This window comes from Haemaphysalis longicornis, unplaced genomic scaffold, assembly GCF_048455015.1.
Source record: "Haemaphysalis longicornis isolate Haplotype H1 unplaced genomic scaffold, Haemaphysalis longicornis Haplotype H1 scaffold_14, whole genome shotgun sequence".
Lineage (NCBI taxonomy): Eukaryota > Metazoa > Arthropoda > Arachnida > Ixodida > Ixodidae > Haemaphysalis > Haemaphysalis longicornis.
The window spans coordinates 25,779,642-25,795,333 of record NW_027526245.1 but is presented as its reverse complement, the minus strand read 5'-3'; the positions used below and the strand labels follow the sequence as shown (position 1 = coordinate 25,795,333).

At 46.7% G+C, this 15,692-nt stretch overlaps 1 protein-coding gene across 1 annotated transcript in view; it reads right to left on the bottom strand.

Annotated features, from left to right (window-relative positions):
* Window positions 1-4,788: 4,788 nt before the first annotated feature.
* Window positions 4,789-15,692, bottom strand: part of LOC144165211 (uncharacterized) — a 159,515-nt gene continuing 148,611 nt past the window's right edge. Inside the window, exon 6 of the mRNA XM_077695330.1 lies at window positions 4,789-5,016. Coding sequence (XP_077551456.1) covers window positions 4,820-5,016 — 197 coding nt within the window. The 3' untranslated portion in view covers window positions 4,789-4,819. The remainder of the gene's footprint in view (window positions 5,017-15,692) is intronic.

Sequence of the window (15,692 nt, the reverse complement as noted above, 5' to 3'; positions counted from 1 at the left end):
AATATTCTATGCTGAGTTTATGGCAATAGTCATAGCATTAAAAAAATTACCTCCCCAGATATTAAATGTCGTAATTCTGTCTGATTCATTAGCTGTTTGCTCCTCTTTGATATCCCCCAAAAATTCTGCTCTTCTTCGCACATTTGGTTATTTAGTTCCTTCCCACTTAAGAGAAATCCGCGTGATATGGGTGCCTGGGCATAAGGGTTTATATCTGAATGAAGAAGCAGACTCTTTAGCGAGGTCAGCACTAGACGGCCCTCCGTTCGACGTCTGTCCATTTCCCTCCATACTGGCCGGAGCACGGATCCGACGGCATCAACATCTGGCGAGGAGGCAGGAGGATGCCATCACCTCCCTCGATGATTACGCCCATTTGGCATATGCGTGGGACTCCCGATGTTGCGAATCTCGCCAATGCGAGGTTACTTTAACTAGCTTACGGTGTAGAGTTCCGCAGCTCAACTTCTACATGCACCGCGCTGGGCTCACCTCCTCTCGTCATTGTGCTCGTGACGTTAACCTTGTGACGTTAAATTCCGAAATATCTGATTATAAGGCAGTTAAATTAGCAGTCCTCCAGCTGGGCTACAGTGAACTAGAATAGCTTGATCCAGTGGCGCGAACGGGAGCCGCTCTGCAGCGCTCGGCTGAAGCAAAACGCGTCTACCGCCGCCAGGGGCGCCACTGCGCCTTCTTCGAACGGTGCCGCCGTTGAACGGGCGCTCGCCAGGTATTGCCGCTGCCGTTTTTTTTAGTGTGTCACAGTAATTAACCTTTATGGAAGAAATACACTCGCTTTTGCACTGTCTGTACCTTTCTAGGGACGCTTTGTCGCTTATCAGACCCGTTGGAGCCATCGGGTAACGGCTACAAACAAAATTGTGGTCAACCGTCTGCTAGCGGCGCAGACGATCAGCGGATGTGCGATGCGTTGGCGGCGCGCGGTCAGACAGACTGTCCGTCTGTTTATGGTCGAGGCCTTGCATTTTCTGCGTGTTTTGCGTTTCCGTGATGCTCCTCTACAGCAGCAAGGGATATGCAATCGTCAGAAAAATAGTTATGGCGAGTGCTGTCTAGCTCCTATACCCCTCTGCGCAGCTATGCCATTTGTGGCTGATTTAGAAAATGCCTTCACTACGTGTCTAAGCCTTGATATTGTGGAGGTGGTAAAGGCAAAAAGGGAGCTCCAGCTTGGTGGCCCTGAAACTGCAAAAATGTGGCAGCCGAGCTCACTGCTTTTAAAATAACGACATGCTTTTTTTAGTAAGAGCATTATCAGCAGCAACACTCGAAGGCGCCAGGCTTCGAAATACTTGAAACTGAGATGCAGAACTTAAACTCGCAGGTGTGTTGCTTTGTTTTAAACACTTTTATGCGATATAACTTCCGCCTCGCTAAACCATTGTCGTGACTCCCGCCTAGGGAAAATGCGTTTTCATTTTTATTTTCCAAACTTTCTTGAACTTCAAAAAAAAAATCAACAAAAAGCTCGCCTTTCTTGTATTACTTATCGGCCTGGCAATGGCATGCACATTCTGCAAGTGAGGCTCAAAAACATTTGGGGTGCAAAATATAGGAAACAGAATAGGCCTCCTAAATTAAAAATTCCTTCACTCACGGATGCTACTGGACGCGTGAATGCTCGGTATAATTTGCTTCCGTAGAGGCAAAGCCACCAGTAGGCTCACGCCGGGACTTTATTACAGTAAATAAAAAAAGTAAATCCATTCGTAAAGAATTAAACACTGCAGTTGTCCGCCTGCAGCACATCGAACGCGTACACTCGTATCGATCGTCTGCGCAGGCAGCAGACGACACCAAAAAACTCGATTTATAGCGGTTTCCCTACACTTCAAACGGGCGGTTTTGCAACAAAAGTTCCTATGGTACGGGGATGCCAGATGAGAGCAGCCTTTTTTTTTTGTAAAGGTTAATTACTGCCAAACATTGAAACAACGACAGCCATAACCACTGCCGATCGCCTGAAGTACAGCGACTGCCGCGGCGGCGCCTCTCGAAGAGGGCGTGGCAGCGCCACCTGGTGCTTTCTACACAGAAGAGCACGCCCCTTCCTCGCCGTTCGCGCCACTAGATCATTCTAGTTCACTATAAGGTGGGCATTCCCGAGCCATTGTTATTCTTACTTTATATATTACTTGGTTAATATTGACGACTCTTACAGATTTGTTATTTATGCAGACGACGCACCTTGTTTTTTCTGGCAAAAATAGTACGAAATTACTGCATGATGCAAACAATGTGCTAAAGAAACTGGATAATTGAAGCACAGCTTATTCATTAGGATAAAGAATTCTAAAAGAAAAGCAGTGCTCTTAGATCCAATACATCTTAAAGCAAGTATTTGCAACAGCCTATGCAACGGTTCTTCCAGGCTTGAAATTATTACTTATGGGAAAAGCCTTACCGTTTTTTAGAGGGATACCTACCATGAAAGAAACACGTCGAGAATATGTCGAGCAAACTTGCTGGCGTCGTTGGTGTCCCAAAAGGTTACGGTTCTTTCAACCGCACAAAACATTCATTTATCATTCTCTATTTTGTTTCACCATAATTACTACTCCTTAGTTTTGATGACGTACCCCCACAATCAATAATACTAAAGTACATCTACTACAAAAGAAATCATTGCAAACTGTCGCTCATTCTGCGTACGATGCTCGCACAGCCTATTTTCTAAAGGCTCGTCCCGTTTTAGTACTCAAAGATGACCAACTTATTCAGAGCTGTAACACAGAAACAAAAAGAAATTGAAATTTTATTAGAAAACTGCGGAACCTGATTCCCCGTCATAAAATTTATAAAAGATGTCATAGAGATGCATGGTTTGTGCCTTAGCCACGTACCAAGTAGGGAAAACAATTGTGCTACATGTTTTCATGTCTAATAAATTCACTTATTCTGTGAGCAATGTTGGGTTTGTATTATATTGTTGATTTTCGCATTTATGATCAATGTTGTGTTTGTATGTTATTACTGATTTTCGCATTTTTGGGGTTGACCTTCCTGGTTCTGTGCAAGCCTCTTGTTGCATTGTGTTATTAAGTTTGGTTTTTACATCAATTGGTTATGTTGCTGCCGAGGACTGTGAATTCTTGTTCAACACATTGAATCAAGTATATATTTGTTTTTCCTATTGTATTAGCGTACACATTTATTTTATAAACACATTAGGGGGCAACGACCCCGTTAAGCCACTTCTGTGGTCTTTTTTCCGCCCTCCTCATAACTGTATTTCGATGTTGAATAAACTTGACTTGGCTTGATTTGAGTTGACCTCCGCCGGTATATTGTACTCAATGTACGCATATTTTTTGTATTTTTCCTCAATAAATTTAAAAAAATTACGCCCATCTTCCCGCGAGGGAACCTGACTGACGCTGGTATTGGATTGCCTCAGTCCACTCGCTGAAGGGACTGTCGCTTCCATCATGTCTTCATCGGAAGAATCAAGCCAAGCACGAAGTCATCAATCGAAGTCACGCGGAGTCGAACGAGAGCGAGCGCTGACTGAACTGCCGCAGTGCGCTACCCGCTTTATATTCACTGCGCCTGAAGGAGAGGAGACAGCGGAGGAGATTCGCGCATGCGCGCACTTGCGCGACAGGAGCGGAGCGAAGCGAGTGAAGCGCGCGCACGCAGATGTTGTTTATGATAATGAGACGGAGTGAGAGTGTTGCGCACAGCGGTCGGAGAGAAGAGCGGAGGAGAGTCCCGCATGCGTAGGTGGCGTGCGGACGCCGCCGACGCCGACGCAGGAGGGACATGCCTCAGAGCAAGATATGCGTCGCATCTAAAAAGTAAATTTGAAAGTTCTGTAGGCTTTACCGTGTTATACGAATGAATAACTCGGACGTCATTTTTGTTGCATCCGCCGCGGTGGCTCAGTGGCTAAGGCGTTGTGTGCTGCTGAGCCAAAGGATGGGGATTCGGTTCCGGGCAGAGGCCGTCGCTTTTTTGTTGCAGGCACAACGCAAAAACACCCACGTGTTAAAGATGTCGGCGCATGTTAAAGATCCCCAGATGGTGAAAATTCATCTCAAGCAGCGCATTATGGCGCGCCTCGTAACCTGTGTAGTTTCGGCGCGTTAAGCCCCATATTCAATCAACCATTTGTATTGCAATATAAAGATTAAGATGTCCGGATATTAGCGTGTTCTGTAGTAGCGTTCTCGTATACCATGACAATATGACACATGAAGCGTTAGAGGCTGAAGGCGTGTTCCCTCGTGCAGTTCACGAAGACATGCCTAGGAATTTAAAAGTGGAGATTGTATACATGCCTAGGTTTTCTTAATGGCTGTTACACAACAGTTTGGCGATTATTTTGCAACTGCCAGAAGTGGGCTGGTATGTACACGGATTGAATCTTCACAAAACAATGAGAGACAATGTAACCGCAATGTAATGCCTACCTGCCTCATCCTCATGCGTCAGCACGCCAGAGTGTCTTGTGCCGCCTTCTGCAGTTGTTGTTAACCAGATGGCACAGTGGAAGCCCGGGCGCCAATTTGTTTCCCAGGTGTGAATTGCGCGAGGTCCGACATTGTGGTCAACTCGCGTACGGAAAGCATTCGGAAAGCATTCGCCACGTGTGTTTGATATAAGAACGCAGAAACATATTTCTTAATTCATAAGGAAGGCCTTGTGATAGGCGCACCACTTGATTCTCCTCTTACACGCTGTCATAATTCAGCTCATATTGAAAACTCAATGATCCCCTAAACTCCAGGGAACAGAGTTTGCAAAAAATAAAGCATGCAAACGTTTGTCAGCATTTACGCTGGAGGAGTTCATTTTATTTGTTCACTGGCTGCACAGTTTCATTATAACAATCGTGCACGCTGTCCTGGGCATGATGGTCGTCATTACTTTTGTTTTGGGAAGATCGAAATCTCGCCCAGAGTCCAACATTTATCGCAAAAGAAAGCAACAGAAGTCCACCTTGGAGCTTGAACAGGCCATTGTATGACCCAAAGGTATCCCGAAAAACACCTGGAAGAAATGAAAGCGAAATGGCATTTTTATTTACCTGCTAAGAAGCCGGGTAAGAAACAAGTTTGCAAGTGGCGTAGCAACTGAAACGACAAAGACGCGGAACTCACTGAGCAAACGTGTACTCGAGAACACCTTTATAAAGTATTTGCTTTTTTATAATATAGCGAGAACAAAAATATTTAAAGTTGTACTACTGCGAAGACTGAAGGCGAGCGAAGCTGTTTTGGCTGATATGTGCATTAGCTATCTATGGGGACCTACTATATTGATCTAATGAAGAATACTCATATAACTTTTCTAAACTATTTCTAGAATAACTAATATATGTTCTTTCCGGATAGGTTCTGTAACACAAGAAATACAGCCATTTTCTGTAACCATACTTGCTGCGTAGACAACCACTGTTTGACAGCAGGCGAGAATTTTTAACACTTATAAGTAAAATAAAAATTGTGACCAGTAAACAAAACTGGGCGCAATGATAGGGACTGCTCAGCGGGTAAATTTGGTATAATTTCTAAGGTGATGCTTATATCAGTTTAATATTGATTGGCTGTGGGGTTTAACGCGCCGACGCAACGCAGGTAATGAGGCGTGGTGGCGTAGGGGAGGGCTCCGGAATAGTTTTGACCACCTGGGGATCTTTAACGTGCGCCGAAATCTACCAGATACTAGCTCTGAAGACGGCACGTGTAATTCGTTGTCCTCGCGACCAGATGGACACACTCAATTTTGTTTAGAACCTAAAGCGAGACGGCTTCACCGTTAAAATACCACATATTAAAATACCGCCATGGGTGTAGAGTGGTTTTTGGTGGTTGGAATTCCGTCTCTACTTTTCCCAGACGAATCGCCGGGCATATGCAGTTGGCGGTGTTTATGGACCATGTTAAACCGAAAGCTTTGCTACCCCTTGTCCGGCCTTTTAACGAGCTCAAACTATCCAAGCGCAAGTGCCGCAAGCATGACGTCACGCCACTCGATCCACTTCAGACAGGAGTCGCATCTTTGCTCACTGGGAGCCTCGCCAGTGGTATCGGGGTAATTCTGGTTAATTAATTCATCTTCCGCCTGGCATCCTGATTTACGGCATCGAGGCGATCCCAGTCCCTCAGTGCGAGTTGCTAGAGTTGAGCCTCGTACGCAAGTCAGTCAGGGCTGCAGCACTGACCGCACAAGGAGGCGGTCAATGCTTCTGTGCAACTCCCCAGTGTTCGTCGTAATTCGACGATTCAGGTGCATTGTCTGTGCGGAACGCATCTTTGCACTCTTCGACCATGGAGGGAGAGACCCAGACGAGGAAGTGTCATGGCCCAGCACACGAATACAGTAAAGCGCGCTTATATCAAACAGCGCGAGGATTGTAAAATAGTTCAATATAACAAAAATTTGACAAAGAAAGTGAAGTGAAAAAAAAAACGTATATGAGAGCAATCCTGCCGACGGAGTCACGAGCTAACGCTGAGCTCTTACCACCCTGCAGTTCACTATGGATGCGACACTTTCTCGGAAAGAAAACAATAATTTATTGGGGCGGAAGAACTGCGTGAGTGTAGCCTGCTTCTTGGAGCGCAACGCGTTGCTGGTGACTGCTTGCTCCAGGGTAACTAAACAGTCGACAAGCACAAGACCACTGCATTCAATGGCACTGCAGTGTCGCCGTAGGAGGGCCACGGCCGCGACGGCTTCACTGGTGCTAGGAAGCGGTACGGAGTCCTCAACGTCTTCGTCAGAGCGGAGACAAGCATGGATACAAGCGAATAACGGCGAACCCAGCGAACCGAGCAAGTGCGCGCAGCGAGTGGCGTGGACTTGAAGTTCGGTGACACCGCAGACCGCAGCACCCAATGTGGCACTTTCAGCTCCAACTGCATGCATGCGTGGAGCTGGTCCGCTCTGCCGCGGCCGGTTTGGACCATGGAGGAAGAAAAATTTTCCCCGCATTTCCCAGAGGGGAAGAATGTGAAAGTGCGAATGCAGGAGTTGAATTTGCGCGGTTCGGTAATGTTCGCGAAAGAGAGATCACACACACACACACAACTACAAAGAAAGAAAGATGCATTTATTCACAGACACCTATTTGTGTTGTCGTTGTACTTGATTGCTAGAGCGGATCTCAGCTTTGAAATTTCGTGTCAGTACTCCTTTAAGCGGGTGCATTAGCCCTTCTCACGCCCGATTCCTGACCAATCCCCCACGTGGGTATGTGCCATGCACAGACACCTATTTGTGTTGTCGTTGTACTTGATTGCTAGAGCGGATCTCAGCTTTGAAATTTCGTGTCAGTACTCCTTTAAGCGGAGAGAGAGAGAGAGAACGCAGTTTAATGGTACTGACGAGGTCTGTCCAGCAGATAGCCTAACATGCTACGTCAGGTGAATAATGACACAAATGAAAAAAAAAAGAAAGAAAGAAAAAACGACAAGCGGTCGTTTCCCCGAGGGGAAGAATGTGAAAGTGCGAATACAGGAGTTGAATTTGCGCGGTTCGGTAATGTTCGCGAAAGAGAGATCACACACACACACACAACTACAAAGAAAGAAAGATGCATTTATTCACAGACACCTATTTGTGTTGTCGTTGTACTTGATTGCTAGAGCGGATCTCAGCTTTGAAATTTCGTGTCAGTACTCCTTTAAGCGGGTGCATTAGCCCTTCTCACGCCCGATTCCTGGCCAATCCCCCACGTGGGTATGTGCCATGTCAGCGGCCAGGCAGCGCGCGCCCATCTCCCCCCGTTGCCAAGGAAGACGAGGAGATTCCTGGCCAATCCCCCACGTGGGTATGTGCCATGTCAGCGGCCAGGCAGCGCGCGCCCATCTCCCCCCGTTGCCAAGGAAGACGAGGAGCGCGCGCACCCGCAGCTGTTGCTATGTGGACGGACGGCGGTCACCGGAATTCAGGGTCGCTTATAAAGTGCATTCGCACTTAAAAAAGGTCGCGCGGGAGTCGCAAGCGACACCCGCGCCACCGCTGCGCGCCGATGTATTGCGGGAAGGCCTGCCGCATGCCTAAGGAGAGCGAAAAATCGCGCGCAGGAGAGTTCGATATACCCATTCAACGGTGAGCCAAATTGCGTTCGATATAAAAAGTTTTAAATGCATGTAATTTTTGCCAGAATTATACAAGGGCAATAATTATATAGGCAATAAATTCGATGTACCCGTGTTCCATATTAGCGGGCTTTACTGTAGTTGGTACTTTCTGTAGAGGTTGTTGGTAAATAAAAAACCGGACATGCCGTTTTCTGCTTCGCCGTCGCCCATAGTTGTTAGCCAGTGACATGTATGACGTTTTCCTTCCGAAAGTTGAAGCCACACTTGGGCGTACCAGGAATCGGTCATGTTTGACGCCTTCTGTAGGGCGTTTCTTCGATAGAACTCTCTAGATGCACGGACCAGACAGTAATGTCGTCAGCATACATGATGTCACACGTGTCGGGTAGCCCTGCCAACCGCCAATCTAGAGTACCGGGAATATTGCTCAAGCCACCAAATAAGACGTGTAGCTAGCATGCACTCCATCAGCTTAGCATTTGTTTGAAGTAAAAGCTATTGGCTGAAGGTGAGAAATACGGTCTGGGCATCGGAATATTTGAAGATGTAATACATAATAGACTAACAAACTTTTTCAACACACACAAGGTCATTTCACCATATCAGTACGGCTTTCAAAAAAACAAGTCAACGCAGGAAGCTCTGCTTAATATTAAGGACAGTATAATAGAAAATATAGAGGGAAAGAAAGTTACACTCGGGTTATTCGTTGACCTACAAAAAGCATTTGACTCTATCAATCATGAAATATTGCTAATAAAACTAAAAAAATTAGGAATACGCGGAATAGCGGTTGACCTATTAAGGAGCTATTTAAGTAATAGGGAGCAATTTGTTGAATTTACCGGTATTTCATCGGAGTTATTGGCAATAGAACACGGTGTTCCGCAAGGGTCAAAGCTGGGACCTTTGTTATACTTAATATATGTGAATGATATTCCAAACATACCTTGTACACCCCAGATAGCCATGTATGCAGATGACACGAACATATTTTTCTCCGGTAGCAGTATAAGAGAACTCCAGTATGAAGTAAATAGATATTTAGAAATGTTGTCAAAGTGGTTACACGAAAATAACTTACGGCTAAACGCATCGAAGACTACCTACATCATTTTTAGACCAATTAATAAGAAGATAGATCAAGGCATTCATATTGAATATAGGGGCAATATGATCAACCAAGTCAAAGAACAGAAGTTCTTAGGAGTGTGGTTTCATGAAAAATTATCTTGGCATCCTCATATAGAACACTTAGGCAATAAAATTTCAAAAAATATTGGCGTTCTCTATAGATTGAGAGACTTAATACCGCTTTGGTTGAAAACACAGCTTTATAACACTCTTGTCTATTCTAGGCTTTGCTACGGGATATTAGCGTGGGGAACAACAAACAAAACAAATTACAAACGGCTGATCGTCTTACAGAAAAGAGTTCTCCGTCTATTTGCCAATTTTCACGGGCACTATGCCGACTTGAGAACGGGTCCACTATTTGTTCAGTATAGTATGCCAAAGGCTGACCAAATTTATTATATGAAGCTTTTACAAGCTATACACAAAGAAAATCATAACGGCAATAGCAGTATATACCCTCTTAGGTGTGCCAAAATACATACACCGAAACTTCGAACAAACTACGGCAGGCAGTCTTCTCTGTTTCAACGCACCGACATACTCAACAAAGTTGGAGACCACATTGACTTCAAATGCAGTAGAAAGATATTTAAAACACAGGCGAAAGAATACCTCTTAAATCAGAATATCTGCTTCAATTGCTAGAGCTGTGGATGTCGTCTCGACCTGTTTAATGCGCAGGTTTTGTAGTTGTGTCTATCTTTAAAACTCTATCACAGTTCTACTCTGATTGTATTTGTATTACTGTATTTTGTATTACTTTACTCTTTTGTACTCTAATGCACGTTACTGTACCTCTCCCATATTGTTCTATAATATCTTGTGCTCTACATGTTGTTTGTATTTTTGTAACTCACATTAGAATTTCTAGCTTGTTTGATTCTGCCTCATCATTGTACTGTACCAAAGGGGGCTGGGGCCTCTGTCAGGCTTTATAGCCTTTAGTCCCCGCCTGCCTCCTCGTACTTCTGAGGAAATAAAATCTTTTGTTTGTTTGTTTGTTTGGAATAGCAACGAGTTCCGCGTGTTACCAGGCTACCAGAATCGCGGCTGAAGTCCATGCTCCATTTATGGCTTCATGTATCACGTGAAGTGTGGGACCTTCTGTGCTCCCGAATAGCTCATAAAGAATGCCATCCGGTTCCGGAGCAATGCTCAATGCTCAGCCTGGCATGGCCGATGGTTGTCAAGTCTGAAGGGGGCCTCACTGAAGAGTCAAGGTGGCCTTGTGAAGGGGGCCTCACTCCCTTCAATATCGCTGCATGTGGGAGCGAACTGGAGCATGTCAGTAGGCAGTTTGGAATCGCAAAGACAGCTGGTAGGGTGTCAACGGCGGGAAAGAAGTACTTGCAGCAAAATATGGAAAAGCAGATGGTGTCTGGCCAGATGCTAGTAGCGCACTAGCTGCTGAATCTGGAGGACGCTGACCCCGTTAGGTTGCTGACAATGTTCGCCAGAGTGAAGCATTAGAGGACGAAGGCCTGAGCGAATCGCTCCAGTCTAGCCAGCGGCCTTTTGATAGCCATCGTTGATGTCGGCGGGCTGCTGCTGTTAGCTATTGAAGCTTCATACATGCGTCTATTGATCCGGGATTCCGCACTGACGCGAGTTCAACTTGACGGCGGGCGACCCACAGACGACAACGTTGCAGGTCAGGGGCAGGCCGCGATTGCTCAACCCACATCGAACGAGTCGGTCATTCCAAATCAGCGCGGAGACTTAGGAAAGGGTCAGATATGTTTCTGGACACAATGATAGCTGATTTCGATCGATAGAAGTCCCAGTTCAAACGGGACACTGTTTTCGAAGTCGTTTTGCCCGGCCGGGAAAAAAGGTCGAGATGAAGAGGGTGGTGGTCACTACCTGTCATGCGAAGGAATCGTATGACAGCTAAGGCCAACACCACAAGAAACGCCCAAATAAGACGACAACAAAGAAGACGCAAGGCACGCGGCGCGAAGGTCATCGACACCGGCTACGGCGCCGAAGGCTCGCGACCACGGCACGAGCTTGCGCCGGCGACCAGCCAATGGGAAGCGGCCAGCGACAGCAGCTGGCGGGAGAAGAAGTGGAAAAAGAACACCCAGAGTGTGAGAAGAGTGGAGCGTGACCGGGATGCGCGGCGGTCGGGCGACCGGACCCGTGCCGTGCCCCAAGAAGTCCTCCACCAGCACAAAATCCAAGACATCTCCTCTACAAGGAAGTCAGCTCGCCGTGCGTCGGTGATAGACAGTGACGCCCAAGACAGCTGCGCTGGCCTCTCTGCAACGGGAGCTGGGAGCGCGCTCGACCACCACGGCCACGACCTTCAATCATAGACCTTCAATCACCGTAACACTACGACTGTGCCTCTGGGACGTGAGGTAGGACAACCCCGTTCCCGCAGTGAACCCTTACTGTGTCCCCGCCGTTCTTTCCCGGACTTTGACTGCTTATCGGTTGTAGAACTTGTTAGTGTTTTCTATACCGCGTTATCGCAGTGTCCGTCTATACTTCGGTTCCCCAGTGCACTTTAGCTCCTTTGCCCATAGTGTGTGTATTTATTTGGGTTTTGGATACAACATAAACGTAGTCTCGTTAATAGGTTATACTTGTATTTATTATTGTTGTCACCGAACCTGACACTACCCCAGCCGTCTGGCTAACCCATCCTGAGCCTCACCCTGAGCACGGGACAAGCACGGGAACAATTCCAACAGTGGAAGTGCTCTGCCCAACCCATGTGCAAATAAAGGACGCGGCCCACTACGCATCCCACCCGTCCACAGCAGTAAGCCTTGTCGACGGCTTAGGCGATGTCGTTCGCACTGCGACCGTTAAAACCAGAAACGTCGTTGAAGCCAAAGAAACGGCCATCGCACTGGCGGTGACGTCTCCAACTTCGAAAAAACCACTTTACATAATCACAGACTGCCAACAGTTATGCAGAAACTACGGTAACTGTGGCATCTCAATATCCGCCTTTAGACTCCTCCGTCGCTTCGTGACCCAGAGCCTATCCAGCAGCAGTACCGCGCACTTCTAGAACACCACCGCCTTGCCAGATGTGCCTACCCACCACCGCACCAAAAGCTAAACCGAGAGGATGCTGTAGCCTGCCGGCAACTACAGACTAACGCATACCTCCACTTTTGCTTCCTACATATTGTAATTATCCGAGGCTGTTCACTTCGAAACCATCATTTTATTCTGTTCCTCAACCTTCTCTTCTTCTCCTGCCCCCTTGTCCTGCCTTTGCCGTCTTCGGCTCTCCAGACTCTCCGGGGCCGTGTTTTCGTCCTCCCTCTGTGTGTAGAGAACCACGTTGCTGGTGGCTGCGACTTCCATAGTCCCGTTACCCGTCATGTACCACACGCTTTTCAAAACGCCATTGGTAGGTGCTGTCTTTATGACTTCGAAGGGCCCGATAGGTGTGGTTTTTAAGTTGGCACATCCTTTTCGCACCAAGACCAAATCGCCTGGAGAAATAGCCGGAATACTCGTGTTGTGACGCCTGTCGAAGAAACGTTTCATCGTCTCCCAATACTTCATTTCACCTTCAACTGTCCTTTTTGTTTCTTGAAGTTTAAGCCTTGTAGTCAGACCAAGGATCTCATCATCGGGCAGGTATGATGGCTTACCAAAGGCTGTATACTGCGGGCTGCACCCCAGCGCACTTGTGTGCGACCGGTTGTGATGCGTGACCGCCGTCTCCAGACAGCACTTCCAACCCACGGGAAAGTTAGGATAGAAGCGGGTGTACTGTTTAATATCTCTTATAGCCCGTTCTGCAAGACCGTTAGCCGCCGGGTGATATGGGGCTTCAAACTTTAGTGTGATGCGTCTGCTTTCCACCCAGCGTGTCATTGCTCGGCTCCTGATAGCAGGTCCATTGTCAGACACAACGTATTTTACACCATTAAACATCTCTCTGTTCAAAAGCGCTATTACAGTATTTGCTGCAATAAGGTAGGCATTTGGGCTGGTTGGTTCATGATTACGAGTGAAAAAACAGCGTTAAAAAGACAGGACAAGAAAGATCACAGGACCACGGCGCTGACTAACAACCAAATGTGTTTTATTTCTTCAGTCAGCATATATACTTCACCATTATCACAAAGCAAAGACAAACAAATTGATTGGAATACTCAGCCTGCGCAGAGGCTAAGAGGCGATCAATCAGACATGAATTTTATCCCTTTTGGAAGGAGGGAAATCGAGGGGAGCCTAACACATGCCTCGCCACTGTTGTGGATGTGATAGGCTTCTGAAATGAGACGCGCGCATTCATCATGTTATTTTGACAAGAAAGTGGTATCTTCAAAAATTGGGTGGCACTTGCATGTCTTACAGTTCTTACAATGAATGGCTGACTGACTATCAACAGCGTGTTTTTTAACCTTATTCGAATGTTCCCGCAAGCGGTCATTCGCGCACCGCCCCGTTTGACCGATATAATAATTCCCGCAAGAAAGAGGAATTTTGTAAACTACACCTTGGCGACATTCAACAAACTTCTACTTATGTTTCTTAGTACATCCTCTTGTTTTCCTCCTCCCCTCTCGATTCACTTTCTGGCACAGACTACCGAGCTTATTTTGGGCAGAAAACAATAGCTTAACACCTGCCCTGCCTACAACCTTCTTGAGATTGTGCGCCACCTTGTGCACGTATGGGATGACGGCTATTTTTTGCTGCCAGTTTGTCTCCGATTGTATGGCAACTGAGCGTTTTTTCTTAAGGCCTGGTAAGAGGCTTTCAGCAATGTTAGCCAAAAGCGTTGCTGGAAAACCTGCAAGCTTCAGGCGTGCTACTTGCGACAGAAAACTTTCATCAACTTGGTGGTCACAAGACCTACTTAGCACCGCCTTCATGCACGCTGTTGCAATGCCGCGTTTTACAATTTTCGAGTGGGCAGATGAAAAAGGAAGAAGGCTCTTTTGAGACCTTGGCGCATACCGCCAACAGACATGGCTATCTGAGAATGCGAGCTCGAAGTCTAAGAAGCGTAGTTTGTTATCTGAAGGGTGCTCAGTCGTCAGTTCAAAACAGCTTAATTCTGCGACAAACACGTCAAAGACAGCCTTAGCAGCAGACTGCTCGTCAGAAGGGTTAGTGGTGTAAAATATTAAAAAGTCATCCACATATCGCATCACCTTAACCGCGCTCGTCTGACTTAGCTTGCTCTCAAGCTTACGGTCGTAGCTGGCTAATAAAATGTCACTAACAACAGGGGCGATGCAACATCCTATGCACACACCTTCCCGCTGTATAAAAAGCTTATCATCCAGGCAGATGAAGGTGGATTGCATATAGAACGTTAAAAATTCTAAAAACCTGTCTACAGTGGTTCCACATGCGTTCTGAAACTTAATAGCCCAGTATCTGTCAATGTATTTGCTCACTTCGGTACATACTTCTTCCTGGGGCAGCGAATAATATAAGTCCTTAATGTCCACGGAAAACGCACTCACACCCACTGGACACTCCTCCGGGAGATAGTCAGAGAGAGTACCTGGCGTCCTAATGAGGTAGGGGTCGTCGACTTCAAGAAGACACAAGCTTCTTTGCACAAACCTACCAAGTTCTCACTGCCAGGTTCCCCGCTCAGAAACAATGGCTCGGAACGGGCATAGTCCCTTGTGGGTCTTGGCACTGAAGAAGACCGAAAGACTGGTCTCTTTGCAGGCCTTCACAGGGGATGCAAGTTTTGAAAGTCCGGCTCTCTTGCACAGCTGAACAGCCCTTGCTTTCTGAACAGCCCTTGTCTTCTTGAAGTCGACGAACCCTACCTCATTAGGACTCCAGGTACTGTCTCTGACTATCTCCGGGAGGAGTGTCCAGTGGGTGTGAGTGCGTTTTCCGTGGACATTAAGGACTTATATTATTCGCTGCCTCAGGAAGAAGTATGTACCGAAGTGAGCAATTGCATTGACAGATACGGGGCTATTAAGTTTCAGAACGCATGTGGAACCACTGTAGACAGGTTTTTAGAATTTTTAAAGTTCTATATGCAATCCACCTTCATCTGCCTGGATGATAAGCTTTTTATACAGCGGGAAGCTGTGTGCATAGGATGTTGCATCGCCCCTGTTGGTAGTGACATTTTATTAGCCAGCTACGACCGTAAGCTTGAGAGCAAGCTAAGTCAGACGAGCGCGGTTAAGGTGATGCGATATGTGGATGACTTTTTATATTTTGCAGCACTAACCGTTCTGACGAGCAGCCTGCTGCTAAGGCTGTCTTTGACGTGTTTGTCGCAGAATTAAGCTGTTTTGAACTGACGACTGAGCACCCTTCAGACAACAAACTACGCTTCTTAGACTTGGAGCTCACGTTCTCAGATAGCCATGTCTGTTGGCGTGATGCGCCAAGGTCTCAAAAGGGCCTTCTTCCTTTTTCATCTGCCCACTCGAAGATTGTAAAACGCGGTATTGCAACAGCGTGCATGAAGGCGGCGCTAAGTAGGTCTTGTGATCACCAAGTTGATGAAAGTTTTCT